This window comes from Solea solea, chromosome 2 (genome assembly GCF_958295425.1).
Source record: "Solea solea chromosome 2, fSolSol10.1, whole genome shotgun sequence".
NCBI classification, from domain to species: Eukaryota; Metazoa; Chordata; class Actinopteri; order Pleuronectiformes; family Soleidae; genus Solea; species Solea solea.
The window spans coordinates 36542482-36565422 of NC_081135.1; the positions used below are offsets into that span (position 1 = coordinate 36542482).

The window sequence follows — 22941 nt, forward strand, 5'->3', positions numbered from 1 at the left end:
ATTCGTGTTGGGAAGATATTGGATTATTGCTGATATCCGATATGCCGATATATCAGGAGTGCTTTATTTAAACATACGATGGACAAAAGTAGTTGTCCACACCTGTTAAAGGGGTAGTATTTTTGAAAAAAAGAGAAATATTAATTCTTTTTTCTTTTGTTACGTGCCCAACGGGACACTTGGTCTGAGCCTTGGTCCGAGGCTTGAAACTGCAACGCTAATTCTGCTCTTTTTGGACCCACTCGTAGGGGGACGGGACCTCATTCCCAGAATGTAAACAGTGTCCGCCATCTTTGCTAACGAAGTTGAGGGGAAACTGAGGTTTGGGAAGCACTATGTTTCATAAATACTACTCCTATTCTCGTAATACAAAGTATTGAATTCAGGTGTTTCAATCAGGCTTTATACCCTTATCTCCAATGAAGGACAGTCTTAACACTTCAGCATACCAAGACATTTTGGACAACGCTGTGCTTTTCTGTTCCAACATGACTGTGTCCCCAGTGCACGAAGCAAGGACTATAAAGACATGGTTTGACTTTGAGTTTGGTGTGGAAAAACTTGCCTGGGCCCCACACAGAGCCCTGACCTCAACCCCATCGAGCACCTTTGGGACGTCCCTGTTGGTTTAATGGTCATATCCTTCGTTTAACATTAAAAAAAGCCAAAGAAATAAACCAGGTAGACTTTGTGCCACAGATTCTCCTGTAACTCCACGGCTGTACGTGCTAGTATGCTAATGCTAACACAGCCATGACTCATCATTCAAACTTATAGTAAGTCCAGTTGCGAACAGCTAACTTAACAAAGACACTTTTATTGTGAAATATTGTCCCAAATACTGTTATGACGATCTCGTAATGGTATAATTTTCAACTTGTGTCGCCCACCGCTACTTAACGGTTGATTTTTTCCACAGAAGGTTGAACTTGTTTTCACTTCACCAAAATTCAGCCTAGATTTTTAGCATGTTTGCAGATATCTGATCACACATTTTAAAGCCAATTATCGTGCCGATAACATCGCGCATTTCTAGATTTATGTGTAACAATGGAGGTTTGAATGATCTTTGTTTCTGTTCAGCCGACTACAAGTGATGTGCTGGTCATGAGACACGAGGTTTGGCGTTGGATCAAAGCTTCAGTTGTCAGATATGTGGACTTATTCATTTATGTCCAGACATAATGCCATTCATTTTCAGTAGATAAAACTTTCCAGTGAAAGATGCCAAGATTGCCCGTGATTGTATTTGCATCAGCATTAGTACGACAATTTACGAGCTGGACAGAAGGAGGCCACTGTCCTATAATAATTTGGCAGTTTGGATGGTGATAACGCAGTAAAGACAATAGTTACCTCATGGTGTAATAAAGAGAGAACAAATCAAATCACAAGCTGCAGTGCTGAACATTATTTCTAACCTTAAAGTTTCAGACAAAATGTCTCAAGTCTGTCTCCTCTTGAGAGCCTTTACTTTAGATCGAGGTCACTCTGCCTTCCTTTCAGAGATTCACAGTTTAAGTCCTTATCTCCTAAATATTATTATTTCCTCTGTGAAAATATCAGAGCTTTTTTATCGCATCGCAAGTTTTGCACTTTAGTGCTCATTATTTTGAATACAGTGGACTGCATAGAGTCCCATTTAAATAACATTGCTGCTTCAGCATTTTCACGGCATCGGGGAAGCTGTCAGTCACAGACAAAATGCCCTAATTTCACACGGAGAACTTAAATGGGAGAGTGGGGAAGTATTTTTACCACCAAGTGCTCACAGTTCACATGCTAATTCGAGGCTCTCTGTGGTGTCTGGAGGAGCTGTGTGACTGGAAACGGGGCGATTATCCGTCGGGCTATATTAAGAGTGGAAAATGAGATTTCCTTAAGAGTTCCCTCCAATTAAGCTGGGCTTTTGCAAACGAAAACAAAATTGCAGTGTAAACAGAGTACACGCTCCCTTTCTCTTGTTAACATCACAAGTACAACAACAGCCAGGGAGGCAACTGTGGGCTCATTTACTCAAATAAATAAATATGCATAAACCCATGATGTATTTTCCACTAATGCTGGACTTGTGGTAAATGTTTGACTTAGTTTAACTTCTTCTTTTACTTTTAGGAGATTTAAAGAGGGTTTTCCTAGCTTTGCTAATGCCAGACTTCATCTCAATCTATTTTGAGATTGAGTATGGGTCTTGAAAGGGTTTAGTCACCTCCCACTTAAAAACCAGTCAACAAGCCTGCTTGTTGTAGTTTATTGGAGCAATGTTGGATGTGTCCAAAAGCTGTTAGACGTCGCTTCTCTGTCGTCATCCGTTCCCTTTTTTTCCACAACTAAAATGAACAACAATGCTTGGATTTCAGTACTGTGCAAAGGTCTTAGATTTGTCGTTTTAGCAATGCTGTAATGGCCACACACTAGAATTTATTTCTCCAATCCCTTTATTGGAACATATAGTTTTAAAATAACACAAAAAGTGTGAAGAATTTAGTCTGACCTTCATGTGGATTCGTCCTGAACGTAATGATAACTTTTGTAGTCTTTTACCAAAACCATAAATGAAGGCCAACAACCACAGTCAAAGTACAATTTTGGTTTAACTCAGTCGTTTGTCGGGGTTTGGTCAATATTCCCTCATCTCAAATGTTTGACCACATCTCAAATGTGTTGAACTGGATTCAGATCCTGTCAGCGGAGCCACTGAAGGTCACCACACAATCTGTAGTGTTTGTGAAACACATTAGATCTCTTCTCTGTTGTCATCGCTTCCCTTTGTTTTAGGAGTTTCTGAAGTTGGCTGGTCCTTGCCAGACGTGTCTGCAGAGCCAAATCAAAAAAAAAAAGCTGCCAGACTCGACTGGGTTCACCCCGGCTAACAGTTTTCAGGAGCTGCAGAACTACTTGTCGTTAGATTTGTCAATTCCAGTGACACTAAGAAACGTGTTGAAAATTGTTTGATTCTTTGATCAAATTTTGTCAGTGGTATAGCAATTTATTTTAATCACGTTTGGCCATCGTGTCCATCCCTATAGACTGACTATAAACATGTGCTCTCTTGTTTTCCCAGAATGTCGAGGTGTCCGTGTTTGAGGTCAACATCCGTTTCATAGGAGGACTGCTGGCCGCCTACTACCTCTCTGGACAGGAAGTAAGTGTGTTTTTGAGATTGGGAGTGAAACGTGAATTGTTTTGTGTTGACAAATACCCGAATAAACCTTGTGAGATTGAAAATAATATATTGGCATTGACAGAGGTTATACAGTAGATGATTTTACACCCTACCTCTGCTTTCTTCCCCTCTCCTGTGTTGTAATGGTGCATTCTATTTGTAGTCAGAACTCTGAATATCTAAGGTTCTAACTTGGAGTTTCCAACTGGGAAACTCTGAGTCAGATTATTGCTTCTACGTTGTTTGTGCGGCAAAATACCATGTAGACTCTACACGTTACTGCTGTTTTCTAACAATAGCTAGCCTGGGATACGTTTGCATTTCCGTCTTCCGAACTGGATCGCAGTGATTTTGGGAGGGGGGAGACGTCTCTCCAGGTTCCAGTGTAAATGGAACGCAGCGTAACTCCCCTCCTCCGTCCTCCTCTCTGCTTAATGTGCTGTCCCCAGGCAGATTGCACTCCTTGTCTATTCACTAGGTTCTTTTATTCCTACACTTTGTCCTTCCCGTCCTCCCCGGCCTTTCATGCCCTGCCAAACATTGCTTCCTCTATAATGGAAACAAATACATCACGTATAAGCTCAGTGCTGCATCCACATGCTGCTTCCTCTCTATCACATTTTTCATGCGGTCTTGGGGAGACACTTTGCGACACATCTATGGAGCACACCTTTTTCTTTTTGTTGTTGTCAGATATTTAGCTTTATAACACTGCCTGAAAACACATCCCCTGATTTTTTATTTTTTTTTCTCCCAGTATTGGCTCTGTGAAAGTCTGATCTATGTCCCTTGTTAGTTTATTCTCCGCATTAAAACTTTGAGAAAGCCCCGTAGTGCGCCTTTAAATCACCGGAGTCATGCACCAAACAAACAACAGCATCAATCAGCGGCCTGTTTCTGACAGGGCCGTGTCATTTTCCCTTTATTTGCAGCTTTTATGGAGGTACACCACACCTTTTAAATTAAAGCTGCTCTGGCCCAAAAGTCGTTAAAAGTATCACTGAGAGCTTGCACCACTTTAGAGTTTTCCTCTTCACACACACACATACTGTATATACTTAACTTAAATGTCCTGTTTTATTGTTTTACAGGCTGTATATTCTTATATGCTATCAATGTTTTACTGTTCCATAGACAGCTAGTTAACGCGGTGAAATCCTCCAATAATCACCAGGTGTGACGTTTCAGGTGCTTATTGAAGAGCACACTTCACACGCTGTAAAACTATAACACCATACAAACAAATAAGCAATTAGAATCTGAAAACTTGGTCTTGTATGTAGAAAAAATACTGACGTGCAGATCAAAGAAAGTGGCTAAGAAACTCTCAATTAGACTCGGCAGATTAATGTAAACACGGCACAAATACACATCAAACAACATAATATGCATAAAGTACCAGGTTGATAAAACACAACACTGAGAGACGAGACATGTCCAAGGCAACAATATAATATGACAGATGATTTGCAGCAGCAGCAGCTTTCTCAACGACCTCATTAAGACTGAGGTCAACTCCCTACTCTGCATTCAAGTCCTTATTGATACCAGGAGGGGGCACTGCACAGTCTTACATCTGGCAATAAATCTGAAGTATAAAACGTGGTTTTCCACATGATTATAGGACAGAACAAATATTTATGGAAATAGAAACATATTTTTTATTCTTGATCTGTTACGAAATACATGTGAACAGGCAAAAGTGTCTTGGTGTCTTGGTCCAGAAACATGACCATTATACACATTTTATGTTTAAAAAAATAATTATTGGTGGCTAATACACTCTCCAAGCACTTTATTTGGAAACACACACTAATAACAAGTAGATTCAGTCTTTATTCTTAGTCTAATTTGTTCTTGGCATGGATTACACAATGTTATGAAAATTAAATCTTGTCAAATTAACTATCCATTCTAGAGCATGGGTACTTGACCCGAGTGAAATATAAACTAAAATAGGGCGAATTACATGGCAGATAAACAGATGTATAACAAAAAATAAGCCATTGACCTCGAGTTTCTGGTTGAAAACCTGGCAGTCACTATTTACGACGCCCACTGAACGCAACACGCGGGCTATTGAAGCCATGTTGTCCTCGTCCTCCACACCAACTAAAATAAACAACAATGCTTGGATTTCAGTGTTGTGCAAAGGTCTTAGATTTGTTGTTTTAGCAATGCTGTAGTGACCACACATTATAATTTATTTCTCAATCCCTTTATTGGAACACATAGTTTTAAAATAACACATTTATCAGGACAAAAAAAACATCTTCTACAGGATAGTGTGTGAAGTATTTAGTGTGACCTTTGTGTAGCGTTCGACCACATCTCGAACAGAAAAACAGAGTATTGTACTGGATTCAGATCTGGTCACCAGAGCCACGGAAGTTCACCACAATTTTTGTGAAACTGGTTTGAAATGGCCTCCTCCACCATGATAACACATTAGAAGATAGAAGGGATAAGAAGGGTCAGCAACAATAGACAAAAAAGGCTGCAGGGTTCGTCGAGGATTGAAGTTCCCAGATTGTGCCAAGAAAACATTCCCCCACATCATTTCCACCACAGCGACCAGCCTCCACTGTTGACACAAGAAGGATTGGGGCCATGAATTCACGATGTTGATGACAAACTCTCAACCCGACCAACTGCAGCCTCAGCAGAAAGCGAGGATAATCAAACCAAGGCTATGGTTTTTCACCGTCTTAATGTGTCCAGTGTTGGGTGATCTTTTTGCCCCCTGCAGCCCCAGATATTTGTCCTTTTCAGGCAGGTGGAAAGAGGAAAGTGGAGCTCATCTATGTTAAGAGATGCTTTTCTGCTCACCACAGTTGTATATGGCCCTTTCCATCAGCTCCAACCAGTCTGGCCTCTCTCCTCTTGACCTTTTCTCATCAACGAAGAGTTTCCACCCACAGGCTCCAACAATCGAACAAATGTCAACGTCTAAAATAAGGATTTAAGCAAGATTTTAATGCTTAATATTCAGATAAGTGACATGTTAGTGCATAGCTAAATAATGTGGTATTGAATTCAATTAAATTAAATTAAATCAATTAGAAACCACAAACTTGAGCAGTTTCCATAGTAAGAACTATTAGTAAAAGTGATAATGTTTGTCTTAATTAAAATGGATATAAATAATAACGCCACTATTTAACAAGTGGCTTTGACATTTACTTTATTCGCCAAGCTGCATTGCATGACACATTGATTTTATTCAACAAATATGAAAACTAGTTTGTCATCTGCAAACAGAGTGACCCTCTTGACCCTAACTTCTTCCAGAAGCACTTAATGTCACCTGATCGCTTAAGTTAAAAGTGCTTTATGAGCAAAAACAGTGTTACACTTAAGGGATATTTCCACCTCATTCCATCCTCATTCATCTGAGTCCATTCAAGTTAAAAATAGAAGTTGTGGGTGGTGTGAAAGGACGGAGACGCCTCAGGGGGAGAGACGGTGATGGAGTGAGTGGAGGGAAAACGGTGCGGAAATCCTTCCTAGGGAATGGTGAGGATGAGTGGGAGGGTGTTGGGAAGTGATAGGGAGTGGACGATGAAGATGATGAATGGCTGACGGAGGAAGAAGAACGAGCGATTGAGACTCATCCTTCATTCCCTCGGGAGGCGTCTTTGAGCAAGGCACTTAACTCCTCAACTCCTCCATTCAACCAATAACTTCCCCCTGGGGGCTGAATTATGCCCTTTCCTTTACTTTTGAGTCGTTAAAGCACATCTAGGCTGACATTCGCAGAGTCTGTCAGCATCTTTCTTAGAAGGATTGGGGAGTGCAACTAACCAGATTTCCATTATTGATTAATCTGCTGGTTATTTCTCTCAAGTTAATGGAGTTAAGTGGGCCATAAATTGTGAGGAAATTGCGAAAAATATTGATCAGAGTTGATGAAATGACTCTATCCTCAAATGTCTTGCTTTGTCCGAATACCAAAGAGTTTGCTGTCACAGAGCAGAGGAAACCAGAAGATATCTACATTTAAGAAGTCGGAATTGCAGAACTTAAAAGTCTATCTGTCTATTGAATTTAGTACTTCATTGCCAATTGATTATGTGTTGCAGCCCAAGCTACGAATTTGTATGAGGAACAAAAATGTCGACCATGGCCTCAACTCAACAGGAAGTCGCCATTTTGAATTTTGGCGTCCATAACAAGTTAAGTTAGTCTCAAAATTTCATTTGCTTTCCAAGGCAACAGTCGTTCTGATCACCGATCATAGATGGCGGCCGGGAAAAAAAACCAGGTTCTGTCTCTGCATGTGTCATTCCTCATCTGAGGACATTACAAGCAAAGACAGCTAAAAGGAAAATAAGTGAACATGAGGCAGAGAACACTCCAGGAGATTGAGTGAAGGATGGAAAAACGAAGACAAATAGTTAGGAGATAGAGACGAGAATAAAAGGGAGAGCGGAAAAATGGAGGCAGGGAATGAGACTGCCGATATGCCAACAGGCAAACGAAGAGGAAACGAGAGAAAGATTCACTTAATCAGAGAGAAAAGGAGGAGAGTTTGAGATCATCATTCAGACGGTGGGTTTTGCTTTAAGAGTCAAACCAGAGCGGCAGTGATGGATTATGTTTACTCCGTCCCTCCGCACCTTTACGCTCTCTGCTTCCACGTCTCTCTGTGATGTCCTCGCCACCTTCTCTGCTTTGTTTGTGCCGTTTTCTTTGCCGATCTCAATGATCTTTGCCCCACTTTCCCTCTCTCTCTCTCTCTGTACGACTCGTCTCTCTTTTGTCTTCTCCCACTGTGCCTTTTTTTTTTTATCTTTCTGTTCATGTCCTCTCCTTGATCACTGTCTCCTTTGTGTCCCTTTTCCTGTTTCTCAGCGTTTGCATCCCTACCCTCCACTTTGTTCTTCACAGTGTTTAGTTTTTAGTCTCTTTTTCTCTTTCATCATTGTTCTCTTTGGGGTTTTTTTCCCCCTCCCCAAAGTTTCTTAAGGGCAAAGTCTTTCATAGTTTTGAGAGCAGTCACACTGCATGTCACTACAAAATAACACTGCTAATACAAGACTTGGCGAAAATGTTCCCAATCGTGCCGTCGCCATCTGACAGTGTTTGGCTGCCAACCAAAGTTTGTGTCCAGTTGGACATCTGTAGACTTGTAGTGGCCACTCAGACTCTCATTCCTTCTGCATGATTATTCTCGTAGAAATTTTATATTTTATTAAAAAGTTTCTCCCTGAATACTTTCGGCAATAAAAAATGGCAATAGATGCTATGAAACTCATTTTTACGAAGGGATTTTAGTTTCAGGGTTGAGTCATAAATAAATCAAATAAATCCGTGCTACATTCTGAGGAGGCTACTATTTGAAATTTACAGCCAGAGGAGCTTTGACAGTGTTGGCACTTTTTTTTGGTTTAGAGTGCGATTGAATGACTCTCGTGAGTCCTCCAAATCTTACAATACCTCGTTTACAGGTGCTAATACCACTGCTATGATCCCTTTGAGTAATGAATTGTATTTCTTTAATTGTACCCATTAGGCTTCCCTTTCCTTTAAACATACATTATTCTTTTTTATATAACCATTAATTTACTTTAATATCTCTTTTCCATTAATTTCTTTCACCATTTATTATCCTCATCCATCCAGTTAAAGTCAAAAACCTAGTTCATTGAGCTCCACTGGCTACTCTTAGCTGTCAAATCACTAATGCTAGCCTACAAATTGCGTCATGGGTCTGCTCCCACCTACTTAAATGCTCTCCTAAAGACTTATGTTACCCCTCAACTATTCCGTTCATCATAGGATTTTTTGAGACAATCAAGACTCTTTTCATGTGTCGTTCCACGCTGGTGGTGTGACCAACCAAGCGCTACCACAACAGTCTATTTTCAAGCATCTTCTGTCCTTACCTTTTACCCCCTCCCCGGCACTATCTCCTTCTGCACTTGGATCCACCTCGGCCATTAGTCCACTGTTCCTATCTACTGGAGGTCTTTCTAAGACTTCTTCTATGTGGCTTATTCCTCTTTTGTAAGTCGTTTTGGATAAAAGCATCTGCTAAATGCTTAAATGTTAATGTAAAAACCAACAGCAGATAAGTGAGGATCCATCCATCCTTATACAGAATAGGGTTCATCCTTTGAGGATAGGGCTTCAACTAACGATTGTTTTCTTAAATCGTTTAACCTATGGATTATTTTGTCCATTGATCCATTCGTCCTTTATCCATGAAATGTCTGAAAATGTAAACGTTTGGCTTTAATGATTTCTTCATTTTTTATGGAGCTAAAAAAAATGTAAGAAGCTGTAAAATCAGAGAGCTCCAAATTAGAACTGCAACTAACGACGACTAATGACGATTGTGTTTTCCTTTCCATTGTTGCTGTAGACTGAAAAAATAACAGCAGGAACTACAATGACAGGGTTGATTTGAGTAAGGAACAGCAGATTTTTACAGCAGAGCAGGGAGAAGGTCAGGGAAACAGGCCAAGCATTGTGATGTGGGATAATGAGATGAGAGCGACTGAAAGAAAAGCTGCACACTCTGCAAGCGCAGAAACTATTAAAGCACAAACCACCTCGCCAATGCATGGACGACGGAAGGATGGAGGGAGAAGAAAGGAGGGACGGAGAATGACAGAAGTGGAACAGCAAATGAAGAGGAGGGTTGGTCAAGCAATGCAGGGATGGAGAAAACTCGAGTACAAAGGAAGGAGGGGAGAGAATCAGATGGAAGGGAGAGTAGAACAAAAGGAGGACTGAAGTTGCCAAGGAGTGATGAAATAAAGGAAACATTGGAAGCAAAGAGATGGGGCGTGGATAGGAGAAAAAAATAATAAAGGGTAGGTGCAATCATGGATGAAGGAGAAACAAGATGGAGACATAAAAAGATGTGTTTATTAAAAAATGTATTCATCCTCTAATATTCCTCATATCCATCATCCTCTCAGTTCTGCCACTAAGGTCACACCTACTCTGTCTAGGTAGAGATGCACAATATTGGACTTTTTGCCAATATCCGATACGCCAATATGTCAGGAGGGCTCGGGCCAATAACTTCATATATATATAGTATATATTTTCATAATCGATTAATCTCTCAAGTATTTTCTCGATGAACAGAGTATTCGTTGGCCGTAAAATGTCCGTAAATGTAGAAAAATATTGATCAGTGTTTGTCAAACCTGGAAATGATGACATTCTCAAATGTCTTGTTTTAATGATTTCTTTGTTATATGGAGCAAGAAACCTGAGAAAATGTTCACATTAAAGAAGCTAAAATGATCAGAAATGTTCTTTTAAAAACCCCTCAAAGCGATAAATCGATGATCAAAGTAGTCGTTGATTAATTTAGTAATCGATTAATAATCGATTGGTCATTTAGCCTCTTCTGTAGTGAAATGAACATAATATTTTGCAGATGTTGATTTAAATTTTCCTTTTTGTGCAAAATAGATAATGCCGATAATATCCCTATTCCTGGGGTGCACACACATCATAGGGGAGACAGAATAAAAGGACAATACATAAAAAGCCTCAGCATGTATACATCTTTTCTTAATCACAAGAAACAAAAAAAACGTAACATAAACGTTTGTGTCGTCAGCATATTGTTAAGTCATCTTGGGAGCTTCAGTGACCATATTTGGGACTTTTTACCACATTTTCACGGCTCTTTGCGTCACAGAGCTGCACACTGCATCAGTTCTAGGTTTTTTTTATGTGACCAGATATCCTCCACTTGCCCGCCTGGCACTGTTTGCCCTCTCACTCGCTCTCGGTTTGCAGCTTATATTGTCCAGCACATGGTGACAGTTGACTTCAGCGTTATCCTCGGGCTGTCTGTTTTTGAACTCACTGAGGAGCATTGACTCCCTCTCATTTTTTTTTTGGTCAAACACTGAACCCATCAAACACACTCGGGGCATCTGAGCATCTCGGAGTGACAGGCAGGGAGTCCGGGGATGAAGGTGAACGGCAGTGTCTGGCAGTGAGCAGAATTCTAAGAATGAGTTGGAAATGTAGATTCTGAATGTTGTGCGACATAAAAATAACACCAAAAACTACGGAGGTAAGTATGCTGACATTTTCTCCAGGAAGGCGAGCCACATCAGAGAGATGCAGAATACATTCATACATCAAGTTGTCACCGTTGCCGTGCATTCAAATGTCAGCCGGAGCTTTTCCACTCCGGGTCTGGCAGGTCTGTGGGTGCAGACGAGTCACACCTCATGAATAATGGCGGATTTACACCAAACACAAAGCAAATGTTTTTCGTTGTGCAAAAACACAAAATTTGTGTTAATTTGAGTTGAAATATTGAACTTGGCATGAAAAGTGGGATAGAACTGGTGGGAAGAAGTAGCCTCATCCCACCTACTCTCTTTTCAGAAAGAGAGTGGGTGAATAGTCATTGTGTAGAAGAAATCCTGACCTCCGCTTTGCCCTTATCCACCTGGAGGTTTTCCTGCAGAAACGAGTATGAGTGAAAGTTCCACAGCAGAAGTGGAAAAGCAGCAGTAAACGTGTTCTTTCCAGTAGCAAATAATAGCTTCAGGATCTAGCTGTTCCTGCAGTTTGAAAATCACCCCAATCACATTGCACTAATGTGATATTTATCCACACTAGAGCAGTCTCAAAGTGTTATAATAACAATGAAAGAGTCGATGTAACCATTTATATTTAATGCTTACTCTTTTGTTAACAATAACTGAGTTAAAATATTCTGGTGGTGTATTCTGAGGTATAATATGTTGTTCATGTTCCTAAATGTTAAATTTCACAATCGCTCTTGGTCTTGTCCAGTTCTGCTTCAGCGACAGGATGGACTAGTAGTCACAGCCACAACTCATTCAAGGAATCGTGGGGTTCTTAGGTGGATAGGTCCTGGATTTCAGGGTTGTCTAGTGTGAACCACAGTGGTGATAGAATGTGGCTTGAAGTCGACGGTCCAGTTAACTCTACTCTTAAGTTATAGATACATTCATTTCAAAGTTGTGTGCAGGTCTTTTAGGTTTGCCTTGTACCACCTGGAGGAACTAGCCTTGCTAACGCCAGATTGGGTACGAGTCTGGAAAGAGGTGTAGTCACCTCCTACTTCAAGAGGCGTGACCAATGGATGTAGATCATGGAAAACTTGTCATCAAAGGTGCTTTTTGTAGTTTTCTAATGGTGTCTAACAACTTTTGACCGGAAGATTTCCATGGAGCTAGTCGCTTAAAATGGAAGCAATAGAGAAATCAGAAGACGGCTGCTCTTCAGTGGCTGCCATATTGGATGTATAAAAAAAGCTGCTTCTCTGTCGTCATGGTGTTAATGAGTCTGCCAGGGGTTTGTGATTGGTTTCCTGTTTCCACACCTTGTCACCCAGGCTTTCAGTAGCTGCAGAACATTTTGTGCAACCCTTCATCTACTTGTCATTGGATTTGTCGGAAACTGTCTTTTGTTCTGGAAATTCCACAGCTTAATCAAATGATAGCTCCTTTACAGTGGCCATCACATCATGTCGGATGTATATGAAAGCTGCCAGACATAGCTCCTCTGTCGTCGCCTCGTTACACCTGCCCTTAGCTCGACCAGGCGTTTGTGATAGGTTCCATTTTTAGATTCTGGAGTTGTCCAAAACGGCATCCTTCCCAGACGTGTCTGCAGAGCGAAATCAAAACTCTATACTCTATAACTCTGTATGTTCACTTGTAAATTAATGGTTATATAAAAATTACCTTACGTTGACGAGAAATGTACAACCACCAATTGAGAGACTGTGAAAACAGAGAAGCAGGGTTTAAAAACTGCAGCATTCAATCGACAAAACCTTAGTAAATCAATGTTCTTGTCAGTGATGGAACAGTGCATATTGAGGCCACCCGAGTTGTTCCAAGCAGCTACCGTCTGGCTTCCCCTGGGAATCCTTTTTCCCCCTTTTGCAGATTTTGCTGTGATGACATGCTCAGTAACTGGCTGCTGCACACACGCACACACACACACTTAGACAACAAGGGAAACCAAGATGGTGTAACAAACGGGAGGAAAATCCTAATTTCATCACAGCTTTATGAACTCCACTCGGCAAAACAAATGACTTATCATCTTCATGCACACTGCGAATATCTGCTCTTCTTAAAATGTAATAATTTGATTCAAGCACATTGAGAAAGTGCAAGCTCACAAAGAAGGGGGAAAGTTAGAAGAAATACGGTTGGAAGGCAGTCTAAACAGGATTAAGTCTGTGAGCTGTGAAGGGGAGAGAGAGAAATTGATGCAGAGGAGAGAAAGAGTAAGATATTTTTCTAACAGAGATGACAAGCAGAGAAATGTGAAGAAGAAATGGGCTCTGCACTGAATATAGGCCTTAATCAATTTAATTTAATGAAGCAACGATGAATAAATACAGGTATACAGGCGTCCACATAAAAAAAAAGTCGGACTCTTTATTTCTACGTCGAACATCTGCTCCTACTCTCAATCCCCAAGAGAAGACCAGGAAACACAGCTGTGTTCATGAAAGATAACATAGAAAGTTCATTTGAACACGATGTAATCTTAACAATGACCCTAAATGTCCCACATTTTTATGTTAATATTTCCTTGCACATGAAAGCGAACAGCTTTGTACTATTTTCAGGTTTCCTCCTGGGGGGGGGGGGACCATGCTTCCGTTCAAGAGAAGGATCATCTAAAGAACTCGTACAGTATACAGTACAGACAGTACCGTAACATCAACCCAGTAAATCCCTGAGGCTTCTTCTGGTCAGGACTGATGCTTCACAGCAAGAAGGTTCTCGCTTTGAATCCTAGGTCCCGTGTGTGTGTGATTGGGGTTAGGATACTTGGATATTCTAAGTGCCCATTCACATAAGAACAAGTTCAAGACAGTCTGAAGGAACTTTGTATATAATTGGCTTTTAATCTACATCGAACTTGTTTAGGTAAATGCCTCCCTTGTTTGTTATGACGCCACCTAGTGTTTCATGCCCTGCGTTGCTTGATGAACGTAGACTAGGCCTACGCAGGACAAACGTGGAGTCATAATTGCTAGCGGTGTTGTGGACACTTGTCCACTGTCTCTCTCTCTGCCATGGGCGTGAGATTCCGCGCACAACAATGAGCGAGTAAAGTTAAGCAAGAGAGAGAAAATCCCAAGATCTCTGTCTCACCAAAGACAAATTGCAAAGACTGACTTTGTCCAAGATCCAGAGGACAATCACGCAGAGTGTGCTGCAAATCATTAAAAGTGGTCGCCATGGGGCAAAGTGAATCTTACAAGTTGGCCTCCCATCTTAAGCTGTGTTAGCAAATTCAGTCCTTGAATTTGAGGGAATTGGGTTCTAGAAAGTCCTTGAAAAGTGCTTGAATTTGATGTCATCCAAGGTGTGGGAACTATGGTTTTTGGAGCCCTCTATTTTTGGAAGACGGCTCCCAGAGTAGTTGAGATTGGATTGTGGAGGATAAAGCGGCAGAAGATGGATGGATGGATGGTGTATATAACCAATACGCAACTTTGAGAAGATGATGATGTCATAGCCTCCATGTCTTCTCTGTTTTTGGTGCGTTTATGTGGCACCATTACGGCACCACATTTAGAAACATTAAAACATCTTGTCTTATAATCATACAGGGAAAGTTGTGTTTCAGTGTAGATGAGGCCTAAATTGACCTGTACGTAAATTGTTTCCGTATGCTGGCCCTGCGATACCCTGCTGACCTGTCCCGTGTGTTTCAGTTTGGATTTGCTAATTGCATAAAATGATGAATGAGTTCCGTGACATTAGTAACGTAATGAAGCACGACGGGCTGCACCTGCAGAGGGTTACGTCTGTGTGTGGTGGGTTTCTCTGGCCCTGTCACACCTGATCTCCACATGTGGTGGTTGACGTTTTGTGTCGAGCATTCTGTTATCATGTTCAGAGACGTTACACACCTGACATGACAACAGCACTTGGTGAGAAACACTGTTACCACAGAAAGGGAAGAGAAGAAGCGACACACACACATGCAACGGCAGACTTTAATCCCGTCTCTCCTGTGAGGCCTCGGGGTCCTTCTTACCGAGCAGACACATTCAGCACATTTCACGCTCTCCCCCTTAATCCGTTTAGGAGGCTCCATTACATGTCAACAGTGGCCCGCTGCTTACACCGGAGACTGTGTGTACAGTAAGTGTGTGTGTGTGTATGTGTGTGTGTGTGTGTGTAAGCGGCGTCTTTATTGCAGTGTGAAAATGCTGATCTTATTAAGTCTTATAAGAAACTACTTAGTCTTATCTCCTTGCACAGAGTGTGTTTCTGTTTGCCTCTGTGGTTTTATGATCAGTGAAGACTAATTTGTTGATTAGAATTTCACCTCTACTTATTCTTTGGTAGAAATGAGCATTTGTTTTAACGTTCTTTCTATAGAATGAGACATTGATTTGTTTTTATTATAATTGCTTTATTTGTTTTGCGCAAGTCAATAGGCATTGTTTTCATCCAGCCTCGGAGATGTGGGGAAAGTGCTCATAGCAAATGAATTGGAATGCACAGTGATGGGATTAGGGCTTTTGATAATTTTCTTGATGAACAATTAGTTGTTTGGTCTATAAAATGTCAGAAAATGTGGATCTATGTTTCTCAAACCTTGAAACGATGTCTTGTTTTTGTCCCCAAACCAAAATGATTTCTTTGTTATATGGAGCAAAGGAACCAGAAAGCTGAGATTTAAGAAGCTGAGAAATCAGATAAGTTTATTTATTTATTATTTATTATAAAAAACACAGATTTATCTGTTATTTGAGTCTTTTACATCCATGTGGAGGAATTTCGGCCCCCTCTTCTTTGTAGAATTCTTTTAATTCAGCCATATTGGAGGGTTTCCGAGCAGGAATCGCCTTTTTAAGGTCATGCTACAGGATCTCAATTGGATGCAAGTCCGCACTTTCACTAGGCCACTCCAAAACCTTGATTTGGTTTTTTCTTAAGCCATTCAGAGGTGGAGTTGCTGCTGTGTTTTTGGATCACTGTCCTGCTGCAGAACCTAAGTGCACCTCAGCTTGAAGTCACAAACTGATGGGCAGCACATTCTCCTTCAGGATTTTTTTGGTAGAGAGCAGAATTCATGGTTCCATGACACCACCACCACTGTGTTTGACTGTTGGCGTGTAGTTCTTTTTATGAAATGCTTTGTTACTTTTACAGCAGATGTAATGGGACACACCTTCTGTTGTTTCGAAGTCCATAGAATATTGTCCCAAAAGACTTCAGGGATCATCAAGATATTCTATTTGGTCAGCAGTGGTTTTCACCTTGGAACTCTATTATGCATGTCATTCTTGGCCAGCCTCTTTCTTATGGTTGAGTCATGAACACTGAGCTTAACTGATGCAAGTGAGACCTGCAGTTCTGTAGATGTTGTTCTGGGTTCTTTTGTGACCTGTTGGATGAGTCGTCGGTGCGCTCTTAGGGTAATTCTCGTAGGCCGGCCGCTGCTGTGAAGGTTCCCCACTGTTCCATGTTTTCTCCATTTCTCACGGTGGTTCGCTGGAATCCCAAAGCTTTAGAAATTGCTTTGTAACCTGGCAACCCTTCGAACATTAGCCAAGTTCTCTTTCCGTTTGGCTATGGGCTGCCCTGAAAAAAGAAAATCTACAAGTATAGATGCACGAAAACCTCCCTAATGAAAGCAGATGTTGGTTAAACAGCAGCTTGAAACTAATGAAATCTGATTATGCAAGAGTACAGTGATGACAAAGCACTGTTGACAGGACGGGGGCGATGAACAGGATGTCCTCTTGTGAATATAATTGGAAGATTTGTTAAGACGATGGATCTGATGAAACTAAGCTCCATCACTTTAGTTGTAGTTTGCAAAATCTCCGTGTAAGAAGTGAATGCACTGCTGGCATCCCCTATAGCCTGTGTTATTTTTTTTTGCTCGTGTGCGTGTCCCTGACTAGACTCGTATCTATCCGTGCCTGCTCCGCTCCAGAGCGATTTCAGATTCTGCCAAGCTGCTCACGGCTTGGAAGTTATATCCTCGTGTGTAATAACTGGATCATTGGCTGAGTTGAGGACGTGTTTGAGGGGCGGATTACAGCGCTTGCTGTCCCTGGAACGCAATATTGATGTGCCGTTTAGCAAATGATTTCATCCAAAGGGTTTTACTGGAGGATTGCACACATTTTTTTGTAAAGCACGGCTGGTCCCAGAAGAAATCAAACCTCCAACCCCTGGCAGCAGTAAAAATTGTTTTTTTTGCCACAAGGGCCGTGAAACCAGCGCGCGTCCCGCTATAACCTCCTCACCCTTCCCTGCTGCACTGTAAATCTGCTGTCTGGGAGTTTGGCCATCGCAACAAACAGCCCAGCAGCCTTTTGCCATAACTAATCCTGAAGAAGTGGGAGAATGGGGCGAGAGGCTGATCGGAAAAGAGAAATAGAAGTGGGTGTGAAGGATGGCTATAGAGGACACTGCTAATGGGGCAATAAAGGAAAGAGAGCAACGTTATGTGGCAAGAAAAAGGGAGCCAGAAAATGGATAGATAGATCAATAGATCCTCGATCATACTGTATATGATCGCTGAATTATAATAACATAAGTATTGGATGCTCTTCAGTTAACAAACCGAACAAGAAGAATGTTTCCACTTTAATTTTGCTGATGAAATTATGAAATCGAAGCCTCCGCAGTCATGAGGCAATCATGGATTGTTGGCGCTAATGGAGTCGGTTTTGTCATTGAATGGATCAGTGTGTGCTTACGTGTCATCTGATCCCTTCATGACTGCGTGAAACTGCACTGTATTACTCCACAGTGCAGCGTCTCACAGAGTAAATTAGCTTGTGTGAATGGACAGAGGTTAAAAATATGCAGGTTCACAAAGATCTGACTAGCAGTCAAATCTTAAACCAAACAACTAATTGCTTAATCACCGCTTTATCCTCAAAAGTATCTTAAAAGTCCGATTTTAGTCGGACTAAGACAATAATTTGGTTTTCTTAATGTCATGTAAACACGTTAGTCTGACTAAAATCGAGCTGGATTTAGTCTCGATTAGCCTTAGTCAAATTACTCTGGCACTCAAGTTGTCCGATTGCCTGTCTTAGTCAGACTACAGCTTTAGCTCGATTAAACTTTGCATCTAAACGTACTGCTCTCTCATGGTCAGGTGCATTTGTTTTCAACTGAAACACAAACCATGGAGCCATGTCCATGCCGGTTGGCATCCATTTTGCAATTCTGGCCATTTGAAAGAATGGTCTGGTCCAGTGTCTCGCTCGGTCAGACAGTCGTTTCCTCTTCCTCGCTACCTCTGACATCAGGTTTTTCACTGGTTCTGCCATGAACCTTCGGATCTGATCTGGGTCGGTTGGCCCTGATCTTGCAAGACAAGGTTTTCCCTCTAAAAGACAGTAGGGGGCAGTGGAGATGGCCCCCATTTAAAAGCTGTTACATTAGGGTAAAAATTATATAAAAATAATAGTTCTGCTTTAATAAGCATTCAAGCAAAAGTACATTAAGTTTTGTAGTGGAATTACTGTTACTGGGTATAATAAGAGTTTAAGATCATACTAATCCTTGTGCTCTCTGAAAAAACTGACCAAATTTATTGCCTAACCTTGTCTCGAGTGTTTCATAAGTGCGTGTGTGTGTGTGTTGTATCCTTCACTGATCGATATTGAAGTGTGTTGTAATGCATTTTTTTTTTAAAAAGTCGAACACCAAAGCTGTCAACCCCGGTGGGGTAGAATGAAGTTGGGAAATGCCAGACAACAAACTGTCTGGGTCTGACCTCCCCAAGGATTCTTACCCTCAAAGCCCACAATATCCTTAAATATGTCTCTGTGCTACACTGAGTTCAGTGTCAGCAGTATAGTGGCACGTTGGCCTTGTGCCTCTCTCTCTCTCTCTCTCTCTGTGTTTTTCTTTATTAGCATAGCACTGATGTACAAAATTAGATTGATTCCCTATAGCAAAATATGAACACGCACAAATGGCGTTTTCTCCAGAATCCTTGTTTTTCCTGTTGAGTTTTGTCCGGACCAGTGTTGTATTGTAATTTTGTACAAAATTCGCATATCTGTACTTTACTTAATTTATATTTCTAGCTAATTTTACGCCATAAATATCATTGTTACTTGTTACTCCCAAATAAAATCAGAGGAAGAAGAAGAGTTGGTATTATGGTCTGTATTTATAGAGAGCTTTTCTAGTCTTGATGAACTGCTTCACCCATTCACACGCTTCAATATGGGGTTAACTGGGGTTAACCATATTGACCAGACCAGCAGAGACGGGAACTGAAGAAAGTCATTTTCTGGCAACTTTTACTCTAATTAAATTAAACTTAGGTACTTTATATAAGACCGGTCCAGACTGTGAATCTGTAATGCTTTCATCCATGGGGAGGAAAAATCAATGGACCTCTTTTGCCCATCAGTTCAAACTTTAATTCCTTTGTGGTAGTTTAAGGATTAAGTTTATGTTAAATATATATATATATATATATATATATGTGTGTGTGTGTGTGTATTCAGACAGAATAACCTTGAAATTAAATGTCTCTGAAAGAACACAATCAGTCAACTATTGATTGGTCCTATAAAACTTTTACTGGGTGACATCCGACAAAGAAGTTTACAAATCATCCCTAGTCTATCTGAAACTCTTACTTGATTATTAATGGATTATTAAATTTTGATAATTGGTGGTTTGAGTGTTGTTGTTTTTCAAATTTTTCAGCTTTTTAAATGTGGATATTTTCTGGTTCCTTTGCTCTAAAATCATTAAAACTGAATCATTTTGGTCTTTAGACAAAACAAAGACACAATTTTCCATCATTTTCTGACATTTTATGGACCAAACACTTACTAACAATTACCTAATCCCTAGTGTCTACAGTTGAAATTCCAACTTTAAACAACCTGGGACTTTTCCTCTAGATGAAAGATATTTTAAAACACACACACATGCATGTATAAAACATTACAGATAAAGTAAAGTACGTGTGTTAAACTGCAGTACTTTGCACTTTCTGGAGGAGAATCACCACGTACTTAACTAAGACTGTTTGTCAGCATTATGTCCCCCTGAGTTTGTCTGCGCCTCGTATTCAGACAGATAGAAAGCGCCACTTCTCTTAAATCTGATAATCTCCTGTCTTAATATAAACAAGATAAGGAAAACATGGCGGCGACACTAATGAAGCAGACTCTTGTCCTCCGTCTCCTGCTCTCAGCAGGTTTCCTCCCGCCTTCACAACAACAACACAAACAGACCTAGTTTTTGGCTCGACTGCTTTTCCCTGCCTTTTTTTTTTACTTTCTTTTTCTTTCTTTCTTTCATCCCTGCCTGGAGATGAAAGCAGCGAAAGGAAGATGATCATCGTAAACCGTGGCGTTTTATCTGCAGAGGTGGCTGGGCTCTCTCCCTCTGATGGCTCATTTGGAGCGCGTCCCCGCTTGATGACATCAGCAAGTGGGGATTGATAATAAAAAAAAAAAGGCAATGGGAGTTTGTTAAGGGCCTCGGTGCAGCCGGCGGTGAATCAATGAAGGTTTTTACGATGATTGGACAAACACGTCGCGGCTGCTGTTTTAAAGGGTGCCCTCCTTCATTTGTGCTGTTTTTGGCCTGTAGTCATTTTGTCGTCTTACAGAAACAGTGATTCATTTGAAAAGGACAAATCCTGATCATACTACTTACTGTAGGGTTTGGTGATCACTTTTATACCTGATAATATACTGAAATGAAGACATTTTCAGATTCTCTACTATCATGTTTATTCTTAGGCAGTTGGTTTCAGGATAAATCTGAAGCAGAGCAGAGGGAAACAAAAGCTGCTCCCAGAGAAAAACACAAAATAGATCAGTATCTACAATGTTTTATTTTTAATGTAGAAACATGGTGTTTTTCACGTAACTACACGAAATAATGTGATACAAACCTCCTTTCTTCACCCCCTGTGGTTTTTACAATAATAAACTTATTAAACTGCACCATATAATGTGAAATGTATCAGCAATAAACTTTAACTTCATAACATCACATTTTACAATAAACTTTGCATGTTATGTAACATGAACCGTATCACATTTTCACCATAAAGTTGTCGCATTAAAACGTTAAATGGGTCATTTCTACAATAAACCTTTCACGTTATAACATAAAATAGTAAAAAATGACTACGCTTTACGTGATAACCTGAAAAGTTTATGGTAAAAACGTGTTATCTTTCACGTTATATCATGAAATGATTATTTTAAATAAATGAAAAATATATGTTTTACATTATAACGTGAAAAGTTTATCGTAAAACATTACTACATTTTACATTATATCATGAAAAGTTTACGACAAAAACGTAATAAGCTTTACGTAATAAGGTGTATGGTAAAAACGTGTTACCTTGTTTCACGTTGTATCGTGAAATGTTTATTGTAAAAATTAGCTATGTTTTAGATGATAACATGTTATACCATATAACGTTTTTATGATAAACTTTTCATGTTATCATCTAAAACATAGCTAATTTTGACCAATAAACCTTTCACGTTATAACGTAAACCGTAAAGTTTTTGTCATAAACTTTTCATGAAATAACGTAAAACGTAGCAATTCTTTTACGATGAACAGTTTAAGCTCGTATCAGATTTTTTAAAATAAACTTCTCCCCTCATAGTGTGAAACAAATCAGGTTTTTACACATTTCATGCTTGAACATGAGATAGTATAACATATTTACAGTAAAATATCATGTTATAAACATGAAACATTACGGTTTTATAATAAACTGTGTCGTTATAACACACAGGCATTACCTGTTGCGTTCACTGCTTCCTTTGCTTCTTTGTTCTTACATTTCCTTTCATTTTATGTATTTATTCTGAGCCTTGTGACGTACATGTTTGTATTTTTGGCTTAGTCACGACGACAACTTCTATTCTAGGAAATGTTTCAGGCTCCTAAAGTTTGTAAACCACTCAGCCGCAGATCATGCTGTTTTATTTTTGCTACAGTAGCATGAAATTTAGATTTAAGCTCAGCAGAAGTCTCAAGTGTCTTTTTTTTTTGCTTCTTGTACAGTGTCAGGAAATGATTCTGTGGATCGTTGTTTGCTTTAGACGCCAGGCCCCGCTTTATCTCCCCCTCCCTCCCTCCGTCCTTCCCTCTCTGATCCGTCCTCATCCCTCTTAAAGACGTCTTCTCTCGCCGTTCTCGCTCTGTGTAATCTCTGAGCATGCCGCTCTGTCTCTACATCTCTCAGTGTTTGTCTCGTGTTTAACTCCTCAGCTTGACCTCCGCGTCCTCTGTAAGACGTCCCATTGGCTGCTTAAGAATTCTGCAAACACCAGCATGTGTTTTTGCTCCCGCTCACTTTGTGAGGCAGCAGGAATTTTCCACAGCGCCGGACTCTCTATAAAACTGCTCAGGCCTGACAGAGAGCGTTGATGAATCAGCCTCACACTGAAATCATGTTCCTCTTTCTTCTACCTGACGGTCTGCAGGTCTCACAGCTCACACATCTTTGTGTAAATTCACTAAGGGTTTTTTTTTACTGATAATACGAGGATAAAATCACACACAGAGCCATGCGTGTGGATCTTTTATCTACTGTATCAGGCAGCTGCTGGCACTGTTACTCAACTAATCTAGATCTGTTACTTCAAAAAGCGTCTTGTTTTATCCTAGCTCACATGTTTCATGTTTTATTCCTCAGAGCAGTGAAGGTATAAATGATGGAAACCATGGTTTTCCATTTGTCTGTCTGTCTGTTTTATTCTTGTAAACATGGTATCTCAAGAACGCCTTGAGGGATGATGC

The 22941-nt window shown here is 40.4% G+C and overlaps 1 protein-coding gene across 3 annotated transcripts in view; it reads left to right on the plus strand.

Moving 5' to 3' along the window:
- The window catches only part of man1a2 (mannosidase, alpha, class 1A, member 2), a 133607-nt gene that overhangs the window by 84555 nt on the left and 26111 nt on the right, over positions 1 to 22941 (plus strand). For all 3 annotated transcript variants that reach the window (XM_058623369.1, XM_058623370.1, XM_058623372.1), the window contains exon 6: positions 3065 to 3145. In XM_058623369.1, the coding sequence (XP_058479352.1) occupies positions 3065 to 3145 (81 nt within the window). The remainder of the gene's footprint in view (positions 1 to 3064; positions 3146 to 22941) is intronic.